Here is a 24,794-nt window from a genome sequence, read left to right as displayed (position 1 = left end):
TTGTTTCTAGGGTCTAAGCAACAGGTTCTGCTACCACACAGGCATGTATCTGATGGGATGTTCCAAATGTGCTATGTCTGATGCTTCAGATTTATAAGTGCAATGCTCATCATACTATGTTCAGGCACTCAAGTGAAATTCAGAAATCTTTAAGGGAAAAATAGTAGGGGAAAACAGCATAAATGTTGCTTATTTTATTTCTAACACATACAGGACCAGGTAGTAGAAGTGAAAATAAGCAATTATTCCGTCATTATTCAGTTGGGGCAATCAGAAGGCCACCCCTATTTTGATAAGAGACTTGGGGCAATTTGTTCAGCAAGAGAAAGTAAACTAGATGTTGAACTTGCATCTTCTGGAAGATAGGCAACAGCAGATAAAATGAGTAACTGAGTGAATAACTGAGTCACCCTACTTTCGCAACCTGTCCTTTTATTATACTGCTCCCTCTTCATTACACATCTATATTTATTAAAGTAAGGAAATAGAAATCTCTTAGGATTATTACAAGGAGCAGATTGTGAAAATGCATCAGCATGCCATCACAATCATTCTATTGTCAGTCAGCAAGCTTAAGAAAAAGTGCTAAATTTCAGAAAGTGAGTGTCAGCTTTAATCAGCCGAGAAAATAAGGTGCATCTAACTTGCTAGCATTTGTTAAGATATAGTGCATCTTGGGGTACGTGTTATTTCCCATTACTTCTATTTTAACTGATATGTTGGTTGTATATTGCACCAAAACATATTTCTTTTTAATTTGTTTTCCACATATTCTGTTTCTGTTCCAACAGTACAAGATACAATAGATTAACAGAATTTAGATGCAATATTGATATCCATTCTGAAGCACAGAACAGATATGAAAAAGAAAACACAGAAGGAAATATTGAATAATTATAGTTATATTCCCTTAATACCTGCCCCTTTCTCCCAATAAAGGATCACCACTGATTATTCAAACTGAACTCAAGGACACGAGCACCAAGTGTCATTGAAAAGAGTTAATAACTGTACTGCATGTTGTGGGTACAAGGAAATACAGCAGTACAACAAGAAATGTACCCTTAGAGACCTTGGTCTTTTCATCATGCTCAGCCCTTGAGTAGTTCAGAGGGAGGTACTTGCAGGCAAGCAGGGTCATCATCAGTTGTGGAACACCTCACATTTTCACTATTCATTCTGATGGCAGGTGGTTTCATGTGTAGTTTTTAGTTTCTTTGTGATTTTAAGAGTCTTTAAAGTTGCATCACTCGGAATCGGATAAGTCACTTTAAACAAAGCAAAGCAAGAATATGACTATTTATAAAACAGCACATTGTTACATTCACTCTCGGGGATGTTACCAATTCCCCATTATAAAGGAAACGGACTACTTGGGGAGCATTACACTAGCACTGACAGTAAAACCACTCTTCTGAGTCTAAGGTATCACAAAAGGGAACAACAATTCTAGGAAATTTATTTTAACTGCACAAAATTAAACTGCTTCCCATTTCTATCAATGAGCCATGGTAGCTTGTCCAGCTGTTGATCCATACCCAATAACTCGTGTTTTTTAACACTACTAACGTGACCTCCCTTTAAAAAGTGGGTGGGCGGGCACTGGCTGCAGCGCATCTAGATTATATTGTCCTAAAACAGCAGCAGTGTCCCAAACATTGCCTTTAAGAAAACTCTTCATTCTGCCTGAAAGCTAGTTCAGCATTCAGGCATTTTTCTCTCCTTGATCATTAAGAAAGTATATCACATGCTGAAAAAATTTGCTACAAGGGGATATGTGCACCTGAACTGGCACTCAAGGTACCCATTTACTTCTGTATTACTGACATTCTTATGTATCCTTGCAACCAATGGCCTCGAAGAAGGTCTCCAGTATTACACCAATGTATGCTGCTTTAGCTGGAGGAGGTTATTATCAGCTATTAGCAGCTATGGGGAAAGCCTTGTGTGTTCTTTTCAAGATAAGCACTAAAATATGCTTGAGACACAAGACATGCAGCTGTCAGGGAAACTATATGCAAGGCAACCCAAAAGGATGAATAAATTAAATAGCTTGCAGCAAGGTAATGTGTCCCACCCACCTCTTATATTGGTCAGGAGGTCAAAATCAACACTGTAGCAAAGCATCACTTTAATGGGTCTAAAGCAAGCTCTTCCAGGACTAATATTATCCTACAACTGTAGGTCACAAATATTGTGGCTCATTACTTTTTAATAAAAATAAGAATATACTCCTTTGAAGAATTAAGTGCAGGAATTTACCATAATGAATTGAACATGTAATTTAAGTGAATCTGATTATTTTCTCAACAGCCACTCATATTAGTTAAAAAACTAATGCAAGTGATTTGGAGACAAATTGCTTAAATGAAAGTAAAAAATTCCAAATGAATAAAGAGGAAATGCTTCCATTTTACAATATGAAAAGGAATTTATAATTTTTTTCAGAAGTAATACACCCACAGCAGTGTAGTTTGGACAGATACACAGCTGTTAAGGTTGCAATCTAAACCGCACTTATTTGTAAGTCCCATTGCATTCAACAGGACTTACTTCTGAGTAGTTAGGATTGAAGCCAAAGCCACATTTCTGCCCAATAGAATCAAAAGGCCCAGAACTGAAAAGAAGATTCTTACTTGTTCTCAAAGTAAGAGAAAACTATCAGTCCTGCACATCATATTATATGTATAACTTGGAAAAGGGAGCAATTACAAAATTATTTCAGCATGATTCCTTCCACATTATATTTGTTTTAAAGGAAAATACTTTTGAACCATTTGCCTTCCATTCCAGACATGACAGCAGTAAAACACCTGCCAGTCCAGCAACATGGACAGATTTATTCCTCAAGTCATCATATTAGTGTTATTTGATTAGCAACACCAAGTTCTTAAAATGTGTTAAATTGGTTTTTTTTTTAAATATTAAAAATTGGCATATTGCAACACAAGGATCAGAAGTGCCTGACCAAGTTGTGTCAGCAGAAGTGGATCTTGTTCAGGGTTACAGAACAACTGAGCTACAAACATTAGTCTCTATTGAAATAGAGCGAGCCAATGAACAAAGTAAGGGAAAAGGGTTTGCTTACAAGGGTCCATATCTGCTCTCATATTTAGAGACAATGTTCTTGCATTTTCCCATTTCCTTTCGCAGCTCTGCCACCTCGGTCCTCAGAGCTGTATTCTCCTTCTCCAGAAAGGCAGCTCGGACTGTGATCTGGTTCTCTTTCAGGCGACGAGCATCACGAGATCGTTTGGCTGCCACATTATTCTTCTTCCGTCTAGTCCAATATTTTTCATCCTAGAGGGAAAATAATCAGTTCAATAGTGAAATACTTCAGGTATCCAAAAGCCAAAAAGTACCTACCATATGGCCTCTTCTTATGACCAGCTATGCAACCCAGCCTAGCAAGAGTTATCTATGCCCTAGTAACTTCCAGAATAATTGCTGTGTCTCATATGTGGGGACTACTCAGAAATCTGGCACAGGAAACAAATCTGCTAGATTGATCAGTCCTGATCAACAGACAGAACACATCTTAAAACAGCTCCAGTGGTTACCATCCACTTCAACAGCTGGGTTTACTTATATAACAGGATTTAGTGGGACATAATTTTGCTTTAGTACATCATAGAATCATATAACTGTAGAGCTGGAAGGGACCCTGAGGGTCATCTAGTCAAACCCCCTGCAATGCAGGAATCTCAACTAAAGCATCTGTGACAGATGGCCATCCAACCTCTGCTTAAAAACCTACGAGGAAGAAAAGTCCACCACCTTCTGAGGGAGTCTGTTCCACTGTCAAACAGCTGTTACTGTCAGAAAGATATTCCTGCTGTTTAGTTGGAATCTCCTTTCTTGTAGCTTGAATCCATTGGTTTGGGTCCTACCCTCCAGAGCAGTTTACAGCCCTTAAGATAACTGAAGACAGCTGTCATATCTCCTCTCAAATTTCCTCTTATCCAGGCTAAACATATCCAGTTCCCTCAACCCTTCCTCATAAGGCTTGGTTTCCATACCCTCGAACATCTTAGTTGTCCTCCTCTGCTTAAGTTCCAGCTTGTCAATATCCTTGTTAAATTGTAGCACCCAGAACTGGACACAGTACTCAAGATGTGGTCTGATCAGGGCAAAATAGAGTAATTCTGACAAACAAGCGCCCCCGGGAAGCCCTTGGCACGCCTCCGGCAGCCAAACTGTTGCACGGTGGCAGCCCGGAGAGCAGCACCCACTGGGAGGGGCAGCCGGAGCAGCAGCAGGAGGAGACACAGCGCTCTCCCTCGCCGTCTCCTGCTCGCTTGCGGGGGCAGAGGCAGGCCGCCCGCTGGCCCTTGCGGCACGCCATGTCCCGCTCTAACCAGCAGCGCGAGTACAAGTGCGGTGACCTGGTCTTCGCCAAGATGAAGGGCTATCCACACTGGCCTGCCCGGATCGATGAGATGCCAGAGTCCGCTGTGAAATCAGCTTCCAACAAGTACCAGGTCTTTTTCTTCGGGACCCATGAAACGGCGTTTCTGGGACCAAAAGACCTCTTCCCATATGAACAGTGCAAGGGGAAATTGGGGAAGGCCAACAAGCGGAAAGGCTTCAGCGAAGGCCTCTGGGAGATACAAAATAACCCCACTGTCAAGGCATCCGGGTACTAGCCAACCCAGAAAAAGGGCCCCACGGAGCCACATTTCTACGGAAGGAAATTGCTCTGCCCCTCCCTCCCTCTCTCTTCTCTCCTGGCCCCGCCATTTTGCAGGTCCCGCGCTTTGAGTTAGTGCTTTCTAGGGGGTTGGGAAACGCTGGTCAACCACTTTGAAATAAAAGCAGTTGAATGCCTTTTAAAAATAATAATAATAATTTTTAAAAATAGAATAATTCTATTACTTCCTTTGATCAAGACACTATACTTCTGTTGAAATATATAAATATGCTTGAGCAAATGCTGGTGACCTTTAAAAAATATATCTGCAAATAGCATGCATATGTGCATGTTAACACACACGCACACACGGTAGTTGCTAAAGAAGGATCCTCTGTACCAAACAAGCAATACAATGGGTCAAAAGGGGTCAGCTGATTTACCAAAAAAAGGGTGGGGGGAGCTGTAGGAAATACCAGTACTATGAACCAGAACAGCAGAGTAGTGAACAAACCAGCTTCCAATAACCTTTTCATTATTACCTCCCATCTATGCAATAACTCATTCTAAAAAGAGTCGTCAACAGGTTTTCCACACCTATCAGCTGATCACCCATTCCCACCACCCTTCTGAGTAATACCCCTCCCCACTCCCTCACTATATTTAAGGATCTGGTGACTTCTGTTTCAGTGTATCTGAAGAAGTGTGCATGCACACGAAAGCTCATACCAAGAACAAACTTAGTTGGTCTCTAAGGTGCTACTGGAAAGAAGTTTTTGTTTTCATTCTAAAAAATTACACATGAACACTGTTCTCTAACTCACATTCTAACACTGTGATAAAAACCGGGTGTTACCTTTTGGTCTTCCGGGACAAAGACTTTCTTGGCTTTTTTAATCATGGGCTGTGGTTTCAGGTCCTCTTCAGCAAACTTATGCTTTCTAGGGTTGAAGAGCTCACCTCCTGGAACACTGGACAGCACTAAATCAGCAGGGTCAGGGTTGAAATTCACATCAACCTCAACACACTCGGGATCAACAGGGCTGGGAGTCAGTCTCTCGTTATCTGGTGAGGATTCTGGCAAAGAAAAAGAATTGAAATAGGAAGTCAGTGTGAGGAAAATAGCAACAAGGAAACCAAAGGGTCAAAAGCAGCCCCCTTTATTTAATGCCCCCATGTACATGGCACTTTACAAAGGAGGATATGACATGTCCTCACCCCAAGGGACTTCTGGTCTAAATCTAGACACAAAGGCAACACCCATGGGAGAGGAAGGAAGAAGGCAAGGGAAGAATGTGTGACTTTAGTTACATATCCTTGACCTTAGTTACAGGAGGGTAATTAAAAGACCACAGGGATAAAATCACTATAAAGCAGCCTTAAGGCTGTGCTGTTGTGACAGGAGTTAGTGCACCCATTTCACCCCACCAAAACACCCTGATACTTGCAGCAGGAGCTGGTATACAATCAATTTAAGGTCAGTTAACAGGTCAACTAGCTAATTTAACTCAACAAAAAAATAACCACATCAATCCATGGTATTTCGGAAATACACCTAAGATATGCAAGGAAACCTGGACAGCAGCAAATTGAAAGGTGACAGCAAAACAAAAAAGCACATTCCTTCTTCTAATTTCAAGCCACAGGACTGCCCCAGCCTGGTTGGAGTCCCATACAAAAGACAGGTATGAGTGTGCCTGTGAGTGAGTGCAGAGGAGGCTATTAATCCCAATTAACACCCTATTAACAATCCATTAAGAATTTGTTCTGAATCTGGGATGGATGGGGTCATTCCCAGAAGCAAGCATCTGCAGTCTTCTTGTGTTAACTGCCACAAACTGTGTACCAGCTTGTATCCAGTAACAACTACAGGAAGAGTGTGAAGACAATCCTGTTTAGATAGATAGATATATCTTGTTCATCTGTCAGATAAGATTAACTGCATATGAAAACAGCTAACAAATTCATGCTTTCAAGAAAAACAATTCCCCTCAACATCACGTCTGCCAAAGCAGATAGCCAGACATGCAGGGTATTAATGTGCTCTGTTTCGTCATGTGAAGGAAAACATTTTGCTATTCTTCGCTGTCTGGATGGTAATCTATGAAGAAGAGAACTCGGGCTTGTGAAAAGATATGTCTATTGGTCAGAAGATGCTTGGTTGTAGCAATCATGACTGGGACTCTGCACATTTTCAGATAATAGTTCCATATTTCCTATGTTGGATAGAGATGACTTGTCTAGCCTGCAGGTAAAGGTTCAACAAAAGTTTCTGGAAAATTTCTACCCAAGACTTTAATCTCATAGTACAGAACATTATCTTGCATGCTAAATGTTTTCAGAGTACAGTGGTGCCCCGCTAGACGAAAATAATTTGTCCTGCGAAAAATTTCGTCTAGCGGGTTTTTGTCTAGCGAAGCGGCAATGCAAGCCGCGTTTTTGCTAAACAACAAAAAAAAAAAGACGAAAAATTTTCGTCTTGCGAGGCAGCCCCATAGACTTTTTCATCTTGCGGGGCTGCCTTCCGCTAGACGAATGCCTTCGTCTAGCGAGTTTTTTGTCTAGCGAGGCATTCGTCTAGCGGGGCACCACTGTAATGCAGAATATGACATACCAGGAGTCTACTTTTTGAAAGTCGAAAGATACATTCCTTTTCTGAGGTGCAAACTTGAATGGAAGACCACCCCACAAATGAAGTACCCTTTTCTGCTTCACATACATCTCCCAGCAACCATTTATTAAGCTACCTGTTGTGTCAAGAAACACAAACACACACAGGCTTTGTAAAAGAGCATGCTCTATCTGAAAGTACAGCTCACTTAAAGCTTAGAATAGACTTACACTACTATCCCAACGTTAGGGTATGTCTCTGTGCAAAGGTTCCAGAAGCACAATTAATGCGATGGAGGTCTAGTTCTAACGTTACTTTCATTCATGGGAGGGCACCCAAAAGTCACTTGGGCAGGGCCTCTGTAGTTGATGTAGTGTAGAAGCAATGCACTAGCAGTGCTAATGAGCTATAGTGCAGAAGCAATGCAAGTTACACAGACAAGTTTAAGCTGACTTGCTACAGTTGTTTTAACCGTCCACCTCCACTTTAAATGAAAAAGCATTAAAGCACAACAGGCAAATATATCATATTGATTTTGTGATTAGGAAATATTCAGATTGGCAGCATTACACATACCTGCACTTGTGGTAGTTTCTGATGGCTGGAAAACCACTGTGGAAGATGATGAGAGTGGGGTGGTAGCAGCAGAAACACTGGCAGGTTCTTTTCCTTCCAACTCAGCCACAGGCAGCAGTGGGTTCTGGTTCAGATCCAGGTGAGTAGGACTGGAAGGGATTCCATTCTCCAACAGGAACTCATCCAGATCCATGTACTCCAGGTGGAAAGACTCCCCATCATAAGGAATTGTTTTGTCCCAGATGGGAGGCATGAGGGAGGCAGAGACTGCCATTGTACTAGCAGCTGCCGCTTCATCTTCCTCAAGTTTTTCCTTCTTCTCTTTATCTAAATGTAAAATGAAATGATGGTTTTAATCTTATGGAGAATTATAATCATGGTTCAAACATATACGCCACTCAATTACTCAACAATATCATGGTCCAACACATTTATCAGAAAGCACATGCTAGGTGCCAGAACAGAACCATTCAAGATTAGAAACATCCCTTTTCAAATGGAGGTAGCAATTATGCACAAAATGCAACACTGGACTTTGAGACTAAGCTATCAGAATGAACGTTGGTGTGCACACACAGCACACAACTATAAACATCTATGTTCACAGCCAAACTCCAGCCCCTCAACTCACAGCAAGACCGTTAAAACCCTGGATTCTAGGTAGTGTATACTATGGTTTCACCAACTTTGTCTTTCTTTGATGCTATGGTAAACATGCACTAAGAAGCCACAACTGGCTGACTCATATCCACTGCGTGTTTGGAGACATACATTTCCCTTTTATATGTTTACATCCAGTCACCAGTGAGGATGTGGCAGATAAGCTGTAAAAGTGTAACCATCCTAAAAGGGAGTAACACAGTGTTATTAAATCACATGAAGATAAACATTCTAACTTTCCAGCTACTGCTGCCATGTTACATTTTAGAAGCTTACCGGTATATGTGATCAACATATGACAAAACATTTAAACGTGTTTCTGTGACAGTGCAATTGTTTGCATGTTTACTCAGAAATAAGCCTCAATGTATTAAATGGGACCTACTCCCAATACTGTACAAACCAGGGAGCTTTGGAAAAATAAAAACAGGGCTCCAGTGAATGTCCAAAACTGGAGGAAGGCTAACATTTACTACCGAGTTACAGGTAGGTAGCCGTGTTGGTCTGCCAGTCGAAACAAAATAAAAAAAATTCCTTCCAGTAGCACGCACACGAAAGCTCATACCAGTAACAAACTTAGTTGGTCTCTAAAGTGCTACTGGAAGGATTTTTTTTTTATTTTTTTTACTACCGAGGTTAGCAAACTGTCCATTGTAGATTTTCTTCTTATCGACCATGAGTAAAAATCTACCATCCATCCAGATTCAGACAGGTGTTGTGGAATCAGGTGCATTGCAAGAGACAAATGCAGGTCAGCCACCCTTGCCACATCTACAAAACGAGATTTACATTCACATCCATCTTGGAATGCTGGTGGAGAAATGTGCATGCAGGTGTGTCACTTGGGAAGGGCGGCTCCAGAATACGTATGCATGCTTACGTTAATCAGGAGGAGCACCTCCATCTCTGGATTACCACGAAGCATCAAAACAACCAGGGCAAATGCTTCTCAAATGCTTCCCCCCTCCCTTCCCCCCACGCGACTCAACCTTGAATATTTGCAAACAGTATTTGCTTGAAATCCCCATCTGTTGTCTCCAGAGCGTTTCTCTGGATCGGGAAGGGCGGCGCAGGGAAGCGAGCGCCTGTCCTTTCCGTGCGTAGTTTTGGCAGCAGCCGTGCTGCCACTGTGGTTATGGGGAAACGGGAGATCAAATCGGCCCCTTAACGCTGCGGGAGGAGCCGTTGTTTTGCCTCCTCCGCCACGACCCCTTGCGGTGCCACCCCGATGCACGTTTGCACAGCGAGGCTTGCTCCCTCGTAAGCGTGCAGGAGGGGCTGGTGCTGCTCATCTCAGGAACGTAAACAAGCCGCCCGGATCATGGCAGGCGAAGGACAAACCGGGGCGCCAGAGCGCCGCAAAATGGATGCGAATCTGCCCTGCTGCTGCTGCTGCGTGCGCCGTTCCCCTCCAACCCTCCGGCTCGCTCCGCAGCGGCCGCCCTCCCCGGAGGCCCCCCCCCCCCGCGCTCCCGCCGCCGCCCTCACCGAGGCGCGTGTCCCGCGGCGGGTTTTCCATCAGCTTCTTCAGCACCAAGGGGAAGGCGCCCGCCAGGCCCCGCTCTTGCTGCGCGGCTCCCGCGGTCCCCGCCGCCGCTTCCTGGTGCACGGCACGGCTGGACATACTATAACCAAGCGGTCGGCGAGCGGCGGCGGCGGCTTCCGAGACACCCCCACCCTCCCCGTGAAGGCCCTGAGAGAGGCGGGCGGCGGCGGCGGCGAACGAGGCCAGCTGAGGGGGCGCCCGCGAAGGGAGAGGGAGGGGCGGGCCCGCCACCACTCGACACCGACGACGACGACCACTGCGCGTGCGCCGCTCCGGACGGCGGCTTCTCCGGGGGCCCCCGAGGCGCTTTTACTATTCATGAGCCCAGCGTCGCCACCCTCACGTTCTGCGCCCTGTGATTGGCTAGGGCCTTCAGAAAGGCGGGGCTGGCCGCCAGGCACGTGCAGCGGAGGGGTGAGTTTCTCATTAGCATGGGGGCGCCGCCCCACACGCTGGCGGGTATATGCCGCCGAGACGCCTATTGCTTTGCGCGCACCCGCGGCTCTGACCTTAAGTGAGCCTTGAAGCGAAGGGCGCGCGCCAGGGGCCGCCAGGGTAACCAGCAGGAGGCGGCGGCGGAGCCCTTTTTACCTGCGTGGGAAGGAAGTGAAGTGGAAGATGAGGGGACCAAGAGGTGCCGGGACGACGGAGGGGACCAGCGGGGCAGCCCCGGAAAGAGGAGCTTGGCGTCTTTACAGGTCACAAAGCTCGCCGAATTGGAGGTCAGCAAGCGCATTCAGGAGGAACAGCAGCAACAATGAGGCTTCCGAAAGGGAACCCCTCACACTCTCTGCAGGAAAACACGAACACGCACAGTTTGTTCTTTCACCTACCATACACACCTGTATACTTCTGAACCTCGTTTAAAAATAGCACCCACCCATTGTCATAGAATCAGAGAATCATATAGTTGGAAGGGACCCCGAGGGTCATCTAGTCCAACCCCGTGCAATGCAAGCATCTCAGCTAAAGCATGGCAGATAGCCGTCCAACTAAAAACCTCTAAGGAAGGTTGTCAGTGGGAAGTTTCTGAATATTTAAATAACTTATTCTCCACTTTTTGAGGCAGTTATCTGCAAAAGAGCTTACAATATTTTGTAAAAGTACAGTGATACATAAATCAATTTAAATAAAACCTTTTAAAACAGGGTATGTATGCCCCCCATGGCTTAAAAAGGCAACAGGGTCATTTCTCTCCCCACTGTGTTTCAAGTGGTGGTCACTGCACACATCAGAGAGGGGGCCAGGGTGTCTTCACCCGATGCACATTACGTAATTTCCCTTGTCCCCGGAATTCAAGAAAGGAAAGCGTATCAAACAGGAGCATTTCTCAGCAGACTGGATTTAACTAATGCCATATGCACGCCTGGCACTGTGTTCTAAACCACTGAGCCTAGGGCTTGCTGAACGGAAGGTTGGCGGTCCCAGCTCCTGCCAACCTAGCAGTTTGAAAGCACGTCAAAGGGCAAGTAGCAGGGGCGTCGCTGGGGTGACAAGCGGCGGCCCCTCCCATCACTCCCCAAGGGGAGCCCTGCCGCCCGGCATCCTGTCTGTGCAGCGCTGCTGCTCCCGGGGCAACGGAGCGAGTGGCGGCGCGTGGAGAGTTGCGGGAGGGGCCGTCGCTTGTCACCCCCACACGCCGCCGCTCGCTCCATCGCCCCGGGAGCAGCAGCGCACAGCGTGTGCGGTGCTGCTGCTTCCGGGACAACAGAGCGAATGGCGGCTGGTGGGGGTGACAAGCGGCAGCCCCTCCTGCCACTCCCACGCGCCGCCGCTCCCTCCGTCACCCCGGGAGCAGCAGCGCACGGCCCGACATTTCGCGCAGGCGCACTCCGTCATCGGACCGCCGCCTCTGCGGCCCCCTTTTGAGCCGCAGAGCGAAAAGGCGGCTTGTGGGGCTGCCGTCAAGTAGATAAATAAGTACCGCTCCGAAGGGAAGGTAAACGGAGTTTCTGTGCGCTGCTTTGGTTTCGCCAGAAGCTGCTTAGTCATGCTGGCCACATGACCCGGAAAAACTGTCTGCGGACAAACGTCGGCTCCCTCGGCCAGTAAAGTGAGATGAGCACTGAAACCCCAGAGTCGTTCATGACTGCACTTAACTGTCAGGGGTCCTTTACCTTTACCTTTTATATGCACCTGGCCTTAAACACCAGTGGTGGGAACAGTGGAGAATAGTCTATTTACAACCAGACCAGGGGGTGGCAGTGCTTGTCAGACTTCTGCTCCTTAGTCCCAGTGTTGCCTGTGTAGAGTTTAGCAGGGAGGAGGTTGCAGACAGAAACCAGTACAGTGGTACCTCGGGTTACATACTCCGCTAACCCAGAAATAACACTTCAGGTTAAGAACTTTGCTTCAGGATAAGAACAGAAATCGTGCTCTGGCGGTGCAGCGGCAGCGGGTGGCCCCATTAGCTAAAGTGCTTCAGGTTAAGAACATTTTCAGGTTAAGAACGGACCTCCGGAACGAATTAAGTACGTAACCAGAGGTACCACTGTATTAGTTGCCTTCACCTATTATTGGCTCTGCCTCTTCCTGCCAAGGGCTCTGGCTCTATATACTGTTGGCGTCCTTGCCTTCCGCCCTGCATTTCCCAGTGGACCCCAGCTTCCACTGGGTAGGAGTGCACCAGAGCCAAAGTAAGCAATGAGGAGTACATATTGACAGTCGGAAACAATAAATAATTATTATAATTATGATTCAGTTCACATAAGAATGAATCGTGAATGATTTAATTCACCCATTGTTGGAATAAACAAATTAATATAATCTAGAAATACTGAACTGTACTAGAATCTTGGAAGACACACTAGCATCAAATGTGCTTGTAAAATTCATCTCAGACCCTGCCTAAAAGTCTGCGAACCTAAATTTCTAGAGCTGGGAATGCCTTCCTTTGTGTCCACCCCTTTGGGAATTACCGTAAGATCTTGAATTTAGGTCCCACTAGTGGCATTAAGTGTTATGGCACTTTCCTGCCAAAAAGATGTGACAGGCCAAATCACCTGAGGTTTTCAAGCAAACCTCTCTTCATCAAGCTTTTGGGTTCAGAACTATAATGTGGCTATTAGTGTGTACCTAGTGTTTTATATACAGGTGAAACTCGAAAAAATTGGAATATAATGGAAAGGTTCATTTCTTTCAGTAATTCAACTTAAAAGGTGAAACTAATATATGAGATAGACTCATAACATGCAAAGCGAGATATGTCAAGCCTTTATTTGTTATAATTGTAATGATTATGGCGTACAGCTGATGAAAACCCCAAATTAACAATGTCAGCTTTGGGGTTTTCATCAGCTGTGTGCCATAATCATCACAATTATAACAAATAAAGGCTTGACATATCTCGCTTTGCATGTCATGAGTCAATCTCATGTATTAAACTCCAGTAGCTAATGAAAACAATTGCTTACATAAATGGACTTTCCCACAATATTCTAATTTTTCGAGTTTCACCTGTATGTATTTGCTTTATGAGTATGTATTACAGTATATGTATTGTTTGTTTGTATTACAGTATTTGCTTTCTGTAAATCAGTTTAAGTGCTGTTTGGCAGAAAAAATGTTTTTAAAATAATAATTTACAGTGAAAGCCTATGCCTACTCAGAAGTAAGTCTGACTGAGGTCAGTGGAATTTACTCCAAAGTGAGTATAGAATTGCAGCCATAAGTGTCCTGGAGACTTTTCAGAAACAATAGAACAGAGTATAGTATAAAACCACCTGCTGCTTGCGATAGAAGCAAGCAAGCAGTGGTATATAAAGTCAAGAGAAGAGCTTTATTTTCATAGTTGCAGGCCTCTCTTCTTCCAGTGGGCAGAAGCACACTGGAGATTAACTGAAAATCTTTTTTGTAATATAAATATTTTTTAAATTTCTACTTTTTACATGCATGTAACCTGTTTCTCATTTTTTCAGTCTTAACTTTGGGTCACTACATTCACATACAAAAAAGTCCTCATGAAAATTGACCAGCATTTTTAAGTGAGCTTGTTTTCTAATATATGTAATGTTTACGCATTTTTGCCCACTATATTGCATTATGTCCAACCAGAAGCTTTTACAGTGCAATACTGAAAGCAGGATTGCATGTAACCACCCCAACGCCACCATAAATGTAAATAATCATGAATGCATAAAAAGGACATACCATATTTTTCTGTGTATAAGACTAGGTTCCTTTCCTTTAAAATGTCAAAAAAATTGGGGGCGTCTTGTACACGGATACATCTCCCCCCCATTTTCTTAAATTGGAGTCCCCCAAAATAGGGGGCATCATACATGGGGGTGTCTTATAGACAGAAAAACACATTACTGTATTTTGCTACTTTTACAAATGGCTACTGTTTGGTTCAAGTACAGTACGGCTTATATTGGTCAGCAACAGGAGTCACAATATTGCCTTGCTCTCAATCTACCTAATTAGAGTAAAGCATAGAAAGCTGTTTTATTATATTTATGGCTAGTAAAGCTTCTAGGGTAGTTTGAGGCAGCTTGAGACAGGCAAATTTCCTTGGGCGGTGTGTTTCTCAAACTAGGCTGGGACCCAGCAATGAGTCATGGGCCACAGCCTTTCCAGTGCCTCCTCACTGGCCTGGGATTAGAATGGAAGGCAGAGCTGTCAACCTTCCTTTTTTTGCATTGGGAAACGGCACTGGAATAAGGGAATTTCCCGCCAAAAAAGGGAAAGTTGACAGCTATGTAAAGAGAGGGGAGCTGTTAGAGGAGGAAGAGGCGAATGCAAAAGGATCAGTGAGAAGGGGCGAAGGACACTGAACATTTGAAGTCTGGTGGGATAAGGTGCAAGTTGAGTGTGAAAAAACCCTTTTCACTTAAATTGGCAAATTCTTCCTAATATGGAGTGGCTGAGTCATGGCAACTGTCCTTACTTAGCTTGCCTCCATGGCAACTGTCCTTACTTAGCTTGAGGAAAGGTGAATTATGGAACTCCTTGCCACAAGGAAAAAGCTAAGGCAAAGAATTTAGCAATTTCAAAAAATGGATTAGATATCAGTAGCAAGTAATAGTAACTGCCAGTTGATTATGCCAAACTTTACCTCCACCTACCACTATTTTGGATTTTGCTTGGCTCTTGCATCACCATGTTGTAGTTTGTGGGCCTCAGTGATTTTCAGCCATCTCAAGTAAGCCCTGGGAGTAGAGAGCTTGAGAATCCATGTCCTAAGGTACACTGCTACTAAAGAAACCATGGTCCATAAAGTCAGACCATGATTCTCTCCTGCATCAATTTCCTCCAGTGATCTGTTCCACCATAATCCACTTCTGCATTCTATCTGGAAGGTCCAGCTGGACACCATCACTGCTGCGACTGGTGACATTGAAATCGCACTGAAGGCTTGCTGTTTTCAACTGTTTACAAAATGGTTGGGAGAGGAATTATCCCTCAACATGAAATCTGGAGTTCAGACTAATAGGATTAGTGGTAATAAGATTTCCACACAACATCAGACCTAGCATATTCTAGTGCACAAGGACAACATCATAACCAGGGCACATGTCATCTGGAGATTTGCGACAAGGTGCGTCATCACTCTGCAGACGACACCCAACTCAGTTTATCGTTTTCATCAGAGATTAGGTGAGGCTGCAAAAGTGGTAAGTTGGTATTTGGAGATAGCCATGGACTGGTTAAAGGCCAATAAACTGAAACTCAGGTGCAGTTTCTGTTGGTTAGCAGTTCATCTAGCTTAGATGGTGTTGTTTAGACTTTTCTTGGTCTGCAGTGCCAATAAATTTGGTCTTATATTTACAGACCCAAATGACTCCTAGCTATAGTTATGTTATAGAAACATCCAGGTTTGACTACTGTAATGCACTGTATTTGTTTCTGCATTTGCTGAATACTTAGAAACCTAAGTTAGTACAAAATACAACATCAAGATTTGTAATTGGCTGGTTGAATGGATCACATCCCAGCCAAGCACATGGCTTTTTATGTTTATAGCCCTTAAAAAGCTTAGCACTGTGATACCAGAAGGACGGCATGAACCTGCCCAGATATAAAAGGTCTTCCTCATATTCTCTTCTGAGCTCCCTTATCTTCAGAAGTGAGGAAGGTGGTGCTAGATTGGCCACCTCAGCAAAGGTAGAAGAACATAGACATCCGGGCTACTAGCCATAATCCTCCTTTAAAGTCATCCAAGTCATCACAACATCTCGTGGGAATGAATTCCATAGCACAGTGGTTCTGAAACTTTTTTCTCTGGGTCACACTTTCAGAATAAAAATTTGTTCGCACCACTGATTTTGTGTGTGTAAGAAATACATGGGGGGGGCACCTCATGGCAGTTGCTCATTTATAACATAGAACACAACTAGTTTATAATATGATCATGAGACATCCAGAAAGTATAAAACAATGCAGCTACATAAGAACATGAATCATTCCCTAAATAAAATATTGATTATCCTTGAATCTTCCTGCCATACAGTATTGCCATCCTCTCCTGCCACACCAGTGTGGTGCACCGCAACCTTTGAAAACCACTGGTCTAAGTATATACAGTGGTACCTGAGGTTACAAACACTTCGGGTTACCAACGCTTCAGGTTACAGACTCCGCTAACCCTGAAGTAGTACCTCGGGTTAAGAACTTTTCCTCAGGATAAGAACAGAAATCACGCAGCGGCGTGGCAGCAGCAGGAGGCCCCATTAGCTAAAGTGGTACTTCAGGTTAAGAACGGTTTCGGGTTAAGAACGGACCTCCAGAACGAATTAAGTTCTTAACCAGAGGTACCACTGTAATACTGACTGGATTATCTCTATATGTTTCATCATACTCCTTAAAAAAAACAACCCAAAAACCTCTAAAAGATTAGTGAGACAGGACTTCTTACCCTTGCAGAAGCCATGCCGCCTCTGCTTCATCAGAGTATGCTTGGTACTTTTAGCTTCAATAAAGCTTTCTCCAAACAGATGTTAAGCTAGCTATTTTGTAATTACCAGAATCCCCTTGGCTCCCATTTTTAAAAATTGTGTCACATTGCCCACTTTTCAGTCCTCAGGTATGGAGGCTGATGTTAGGAGCAAAGTATATGCTTTTGTTAGAAGATCAGCAATTCATATTTTAGTTTTGTAAGAACTCTCGGATGGATACCATCTGCACCTGGCAATTTGTAAATTTTTAATGGCCCATATGGCCTAGAACTTCATTTCTTGTTAGTACTATTTGCTTCAGTTCCTCAGACTCTCATCCTGCTATAGTTGGTTCAGGTGATCAGATCTGCCCTACATCTTCCACCATGAAAATAGATGCAAATAATTCATTCAGCTTCTCTGCAATCTCATTTTCCTCCCTTAGCACACCTTTCTCTCCCTTATTCCTTTCTAGCCAGTTTCCTGCTAGAAGTTTCCTGCTTCTAATGTGTATTTTGTTGGTGTTCGTGTTGTCTAGTGATCCTTGAATGACAGGCTAAGTGCAACAGCTTGGGAAGAAAAACCACGTACCACTTGCACAGGATGTTTCTCTGAATCCAGGGAAAGGACAAGCAACATTCTCCCAACCCCATTATTGAAGGGGCTGTGGAGATCAAAGCTGCTGTCACAAAGAGAATGGGAATGGGCTGACAGACAAAAAGTGTTCAATTGTGTGGGAAGTTTTAGGATGAAACTCAGCTTGTATGGTAGACTGGTGGGTCTGCATAGGATAAAATTTTAACTGTGCTGACCTTCCATCAGGTGCTTAGACTGATACTCTCAGGCTTGCTTTCCTCATTTTCTTCTTCACCTTGGGAGAAGAGACATCTTTGTATGTCTCTCCTGCTGAGAACAAAGAGCAGGCATGGTTCTTTGTATCTCCATCTTAGTTAGACAGAAGAAAGGATATTTCCTATCAGGTATGTTTTCCCTTTAATAAAGTTAGCTTTCTTATTTTCCTAAACTCAAGAGAATCAGTGTAATTATAATCAAGAGCAAAGTATGCTCCTCCAGCAAGTATTCAGTGCTCAGCTCAGCTTCCAATCTGTGTATTAACCCTGCATAAATATTCCAAGTGAGTTCACACTGAAGGAGCTGTAATCATGGACCTTATTTTGGGCAAGCCTGGTCCAAACAAATCATATTATTATTATTAACAGAGAACATGCAAATGCATATAGAAGCTGCCCCAAATGTAAATAAAACTGAATTTAGCCAAACTTTAGAGTACTTACAAGACTGAAGCTTCTCTTCAGCATTGCCCGCTAGGCAATTTGCCTAGACCTTAATCTGTCTCCAAAACTTTACTTGACGTTGACGCTTTGAACAGTATGTGTATATATATATATATATATATATATATATATATGTGTGTGTGTGTGTGTGTGTGTGTGTGTGTGTGTGGTGTTGTTGTTGTTGTTGTTGTTCTTGTATTTATACTCAGTGATTTCTAACAAAATATTAAAACACAAAAAACTGAAACATTAAAAACCTCTCTGTGCGGGCTGCCTTCAGGTGTCTTCTAAAATTCAGATAGATGTTTATTCCCTTGACATCTGATGGGAAGGCGTTCCATAAGGCAGGTGCAACTACTGAGAAGGCCCACAATGCACACAAACAAAAAATAGTACTTTTATGCCCATAGCAAGAGGAATTTACCTGTGCAGCTGGCATTCCACATATCCAACCTCTCGTTTTAACCACCCCCTCAGTCTCTATGCACGCAATGCTAGTGTGCTCCAGTGAGGTGTCCACTCACTGGCATGCTATCACTGCACCTCAAGGCAGGCCAACCTAGTTTAAGCAAGACACCAGGTGCATGAGATGCCTCACAGGGTATTCTTACTTGCCTGGCAACTTATTTAAATCAGGCTTCAGTTCACCAAATGAAAGAGTCGCCTTCTGGCATAGCAGAAACATCCGTAGGGTTGATGTTCTGAACTAATATCCATATTGTGTCATACTACTGGCCCATGGTTTGGCACATAGTGGAATTTCACATACATTATTTAGGATCTATGTGAGCTATTATTTAGGAACATAATGCATAAGAACTGATTTTGAAGCTTTGCTGGACTAGGCTTTTTACTTACAGTTCTTCTGGAATTAGTTGTTCTGATTCCTAAACAGACTAAACCCTGCACCCTAGACTACCAGAGAAAAGCAGAGAATTCAGTGAGACTCATAACTGGTTCACAATTAAATGTCTGAGTATATTGTATTCTATATTGGTTATGGGAAAGGTCAATGCTGATTTAAAAGGAAGACAAATAAGAGGATGATTGGGTCTGAGGGGGAAATATGGAGCCATGCAGCCCATTGGAAAATCAGTTCTCATTTATACAGTATACTAAAATATGTATAGCTGGCTCCCTCATCTAAACTATCAATGCAGTGTACAGCAAATGATGACCTCTTTGCTTTCTATTGACTGGTGCCTGTATGGAGATAGCCAGATGTTGGAAAACTGGCATTGGGCTGAACATTGATTCTTGGTATAACAAAGTATGGTCAATAGCAATGGCTGATAAACTAACATGTCAGGTCAGAGCAGCAAAGGGCAAACACAACCCCTGTTTCCTTTATAACATATGGCAAATATATGGCAAATATAACATATGAATACATAAATAGTTCAGACTGGCAGAAATCCACCCAACGCTCACAGGAAAATGTGGTGTGATCTTTTAGAGTAATCAAATGAAACTTTATTACATAGCATGACAAAAGTCTGTAATTTTATCATGACAAGTTATTTGTTGTTTATTGTTGTAACAGTTGTTTTCTCTAAATGTATCTTCTGTACCATAAAGAATAAATGAAAAAAAATTTTTTAAAGGCAGTGAACAACAAAATAGGCAGGTACAGTGAAACATAAATACAATAATACATTGTAAGTCTGTGATCCCCCCTAAGATCTTATGATGAAGGGTGGTCTAAAAATACAGTGGTGCCTCGCAAGACGAAATTAATTCGTTTGGCATGTTTGGGAACCCCGCTTCTTGGGAGTCTGATCTAGCCCTCCTCTACAAAAATTCTGCCCCTTTAAGAACACACTGATTTGGGTAGCAGCAGATAAAATAAAACAGGCAGCACTGAGGCAGGTAGAGCTAAGCACCTTTGTTGGGGTGCTCCCTCTCTGGTCATCAGCTCAATCATGTGATGTGTGGAGAGTGGGTGATAGCCCTCTTCATAGCTGAACCACATGGATCAACCAAAGAAGGATACTGTGAACTTGTATGTTCCAGGAATGGATGTGAGTGTGTGCAGATGGCCACACCCACTGCTGGCTTGTGAACCCCAGAAAGGTGATCAAAGGTGAAGGAGGCTATTGGGCGGGAGGAAAGTTACCCACTCCTTTTTTAGAGGAATGAATAGTAACCTCTGTGTGTGTGTGTGTGTGTGTGTTCATGTGCATTTGCTTTATTTAAATTACAAAGAACAATGCAAGTAAAAATGGAAAGCTGTTTGCTTAAGGGAGAGGGAGGTTCCCTTGACAACGTTTCAAAGATAGCATATTCTAAGAATTCAGCTTCTGAGTAGCCAAGATAAAGCACATCCAGTGAAAAGTAAATCATCGCCCTCAAAGATCTGTTCGTTTTCCTTTGTACATTCATACAAAACCAGAGACAGACAACCTGTAACTCTCCAGATGTTACTGGGCTGCAGCTGCTAGCATCCCTGCCCATCAACCCTCCTGGTTGGGGCTGTTGGGAGTTGGAGTAGTGTAGCAACATCTGGAAGACTGCACGTTGCCTGCCTCTGTTCTTCACATGTTGTTTATCTAAAATCTACTAGGTAGTTTCAGTCCTTTGGTACTGAATGTCTTGGGAGCACAACTCATATCCATCAGGAGCTGAGCATTCAGAATTGTGGACTCAATTTTGTGGAACTCCCTCCTAACTAATATCAAGCATCCCCCCTCCCTGTTGAACCTGAAGCCCTTTCTTTATTCCAGTGGATATTTTAAGTAATTTCTGATATAATAGTTTTTAACTGATTTTATCTGTATTGTTATTTGTTGAACTTGATGTAAACCACTTGGATACATTTATAATTAGGTGGTATATAATTTGTCAAAACAACCACCTATCAGAACAATTACGTACTACAGTGGTACCTCGCAAGACGAATGCCTCGCTAGACGAAAGGCATTCGCTAACGAAAGGGCGACTCGCAAGACAAATTTCCCTATGGGCGCGACTTGCAAGACGAAAAATGTTTGCGTTTTTTTCCGTCAAACCGCGCTTCCCCCATCCGTGCTTCGCAAGACGAATTTTTCGCTAGATGACAGCACTCGCAGAACGAATTAATTTCGTCTTGCGAAGCACCACTGTATTTGATTCTGGATTAACTGTCTGGTCTGCATAATTTTTCCTCTTGGGTGCAGTTCTAATTATTTTGCCAGAGCTAAATTGGACCTCCTGTTTCCAATGATCTTTTGCAGTAGGCCTAATATAAAATAGTTCTGGGGAGCGGATCATGTCACAGAACAGACATCTGGCTCTGTTTTTATACCAGTGGTTTGTTGCAAAGGTTTATGAAAGGAAGAAATAGAGGACAAACAAGGCAATGACAAAAGGAAGATGCTAGGGACCTAAAAAATGAGAAGCACGTGTATTCTCCTTTACTTCCATTTTCATCACAGCACAACATTCCAACTGAACTTTTGCCATCATCACTCTCCTGTTGCCACAGTCAGTTCACATAGCAGGCAATTTCTTTCAGCAGGCTTTCCCCACTGCATCCACTCACTACATTGCCCCACAAAAATCTGCCTTCTTGCACATGTTTGGGACCCTGAAATGACCACCAGCTTGTGTTATAGCAGGCTAACCAGAACCATATCTAAAACACGCACCACAGCATTTAGACGAGCTCCTGGCCAACAGCCAGAAATGCAGCGAGCGACTTAAAAACACCCCCCCCCAAAAAAAACACAAATGCCTACATAAGTGGAAAGAGAAAGCATCAGCCAACGGATCCCAAAGCCCATGGGAGCACTTGTTAAAACATCCAATCCCGGGTGGCTCTATTTCATATGGGAAGCGGAGGGAGAAAAAGCAACTTATGCCTCAGAAACAGCGCCATAAAACGACGTGACACTGATTTAAACCTGTGGGATCGTCGACTTGCTCTCATTGGAAGCCCTTTGATGTTGTTGTAGTAGTAATAATTTATTATTTATACCCCGCCCATCTGGCTGGGACCTGGGTTTCCCCAGCCACTCTGGGCGGCTCCCAACAGAATATTAAAAACACAATAAAACTTCAAACATTAAAAACTTCCCTAAACAGGGCTGCCTTCAGATGTCTTCTAAAAGTCAGATAGTTGTTGTGGTCATGATCCCCCGGAGCTGACCGACAGATAGCTCGCGGAATTAGAAGGTATGGGAATCCTGGGAGTTTTTGATACCTAAGTAGAACGGCTCCAGCAGCAGTAGTAGTTGCTTGAGCTGAGAGATCAAACCGGACCATCAACACAAGACACCCACCACATATCTGACAGCTTCTTCCGAAGTCTCCGGCCGCCCTCCTCCGAGTCCCACACATAATTAATTAGCAGCACCAGAAAAGTGTGGCTCTCAGCACGTGTCGCTGCTCTCGACTCTCCGATCCTCGCGGCTTAGGTCGAATTAAAGACAAGCCAAAGCCATTATCTTTCATGCCGCCACCCCTCCCTCTCCCAATCTGGCTTTGGGGCAAAAGGAACGGCGCGCACAGATCCTACCTTTTAGAGATCCCGTCCAAGGCACAGAGTACTCCAGAAGAGACTTCAGCACTTCAGGAAAATCCATGGCAGGAGGGGCTCCGAGTCTGCTGCAGCTGGACATTTCCCACCTTGGGCTGGGGAAGGACAATCCCGTTTCTTCCCAAGAGAAGGGCCGCCCGCGTGTCTGAGTGCGGAGAACGGGCTTTCAGCAGAAGTCACAAGAGCAGCCCGGAGCGATATTGCTCAACAACTCCTGGCAAGGGGGAGGCGGCGAGAGGAACAGCTAATCAGAGACGGAGGAAACCCAGAACTCTTCAGCCCGCCCCGCCCACTCCCCGCTGGCCAATGACAAACAGGGCCGGGGCCGGTCTGCCAGGGCTGGTTTACAGAGCCCGCTGCAGCCAATCAGACCGTAAAGAACTGGGCCGGTTACCTAACTTGCGAAAGGAAATGGGCTCGGTCGCAGGAAAGGCTTAAATCTCAAGTGTGAACAGACGGGCAACAAATCAAAGGAGTATTCTGACAGTTGGCACAATAAGTCTACCACAACCATAAAGTACAATGGCAACCTCACGCCAGTAAATCAGAGGTTGCTCTCTCGATCAGGCAGAATAAATGCATTAGTTTAGTACCTCCGGCCGGGTGTTGTTTTGTTTTCAGACTGTGGAGCGGCTTTGCAAATCATCCGTCATTTTAGGAAGGGGTACGCGGCGTGACCCTGGAAGCTGCCACCTCTTAGCCAGTATTTCTTGATTTCTCCATCAAAATACTGTAGGCAACATTCGATATTTATTTTTCATATGCTACTCAGTGTCTTGTGTGGGGTCATGACCCATCGGATCAAAGTTCTTAGTCTTAAGTTAGATAAACCTTAAGTAGTATAATCACAATTCTATCTCTTGGATAAAACCCCATGGTACCTAATTCAGTTACCTAATATATGACCTGACAATAGAAGCTGCAAGGCAGAAGCAGTAGAGTTTGTTTGTTTGCTTGCTTGCTTGCTTCTGTTTGCAACAAAGCAGTCTTTCAGGTGGAATCACAACTGCTGCCCACAGACTAATTCTGTGCTCCCATTCTTCACAAAGAAGATGACCACCTGCAGTTGAAGGGGTTCATCACACACAAATTCCAGCAATTCTTGGAGTGATTGATGGTGTGTATGTGTTTGTGCTGTGCTATGGGGTCCTTTAATCTGGCTTGGGTGTGGGGTAAAGGAACCATAGGGAAAATTAATTGCCGTGTGTAGATCCACATTCTGCATATGGCTAATTTGAAGATGCCATGGTCATACTCATCTATGATTGGTGGGAATTTGTGGCATTCAATGCAGGTGGGGGGGAACTTGTTTGAGCTGTTTTAGTTTGTGGTGTTTAAAAAGATGCTGCTTTGCTTTTGATTTTGCTGCTGGGTGCACACATGTGATGTCAAATAGGCTCTACCAAAGTTATAGCATGAGAATTATGGGACACTTTCATTCATACTGTTTCTCATGGAGTAAAATAACACACCATGCTGCTGCAAGCTTCATTGTTAGTGGGTGTGGAAAACACCATACTTGTAATCTAGTTTCTATTTCTATGGCATCAGCAGAAAATCTGTTGCAAGATTTCCAGGAACCTTTCTGTACTTTATCTAAAAGCCATATTTATACAAAACTAAAATAGAGCAATAACCTTATACATAGTCTGGGGGTGGCACTATATTTGGGGCATAAGTGTCGTTGGTGGCTAGAGGTGCCTTTTAACAGCTTAGGCTAGTTCATTAGCTGCAACACTATCTGAATAAAGCAGAGTTTTGTTAAACATGCTCTAGCTTTTTCTGGACTAGATTCTGGACTGACCCATTCAGCGCCACCCAGCACCCATCAGCGCCACCCAGCAAGGCCAGGGATGGTGAGAATAGGGGTGCAGCAATATCTAGAGGCCCACAGTGCAAGTTTAGAGCCCTTCTGGTCTCAGGTATAACTCTAACTCCTAATGCTATATAGCTTGATACTGAGAGAGATCATCCAAAGCTGCCAATTAATTTTCTTACTTTTGCCATCAGTTTTAAGACATGCTTTATTAGGCATTATGTTCAAATACTTTACCACACTGTGAACATAACATACTTTAAGGCAAC

General features: G+C 43.8%; 1 protein-coding gene across 3 annotated transcripts; it reads right to left on the bottom strand.

Annotated features, from left to right (window-relative positions):
* Nucleotides 1-588: 588 nt before the first annotated feature.
* On the bottom strand, nt 589-22,860 carry TEF (TEF transcription factor, PAR bZIP family member). 3 transcript variants are annotated; one of them, XM_033163574.1, is made up of 5 exons: nt 22,689-22,860; nt 7,818-8,144; nt 5,487-5,707; nt 3,089-3,300; nt 589-1,268 (listed from the first exon to the last, which is right to left on the bottom strand). In XM_033163574.1, exons 1-5 carry the CDS (start codon nt 22,789-22,791, stop codon nt 1,247-1,249), a joined length of 885 nt encoding a protein of 294 aa, XP_033019465.1. In that variant the 5' UTR covers nt 22,792-22,860; the 3' UTR covers nt 589-1,246. The 3 variants fall into 3 exon arrangements, with proteins under 3 accessions (XP_033019465.1, XP_033019463.1, XP_033019464.1); XM_033163572.1 differs by lacking the exon at nt 22,689-22,860 and adding an exon at nt 9,966-10,174; XM_033163573.1 differs by lacking the exons at nt 589-1,268; nt 22,689-22,860 and adding an exon at nt 9,966-10,175 and having other exon boundaries at nt 3,085-3,300.
* Between the last annotated feature and the right edge of the window lie 1,934 nt (nt 22,861-24,794).

Source organism: Lacerta agilis, chromosome 10 (assembly GCF_009819535.1).
Source record: "Lacerta agilis isolate rLacAgi1 chromosome 10, rLacAgi1.pri, whole genome shotgun sequence".
NCBI classification, from domain to species: domain Eukaryota; kingdom Metazoa; phylum Chordata; class Lepidosauria; order Squamata; family Lacertidae; genus Lacerta; species Lacerta agilis.
Note: the sequence above shows the minus strand (reverse complement) of the source record. Positions and strands in the feature narration are given on the sequence as shown.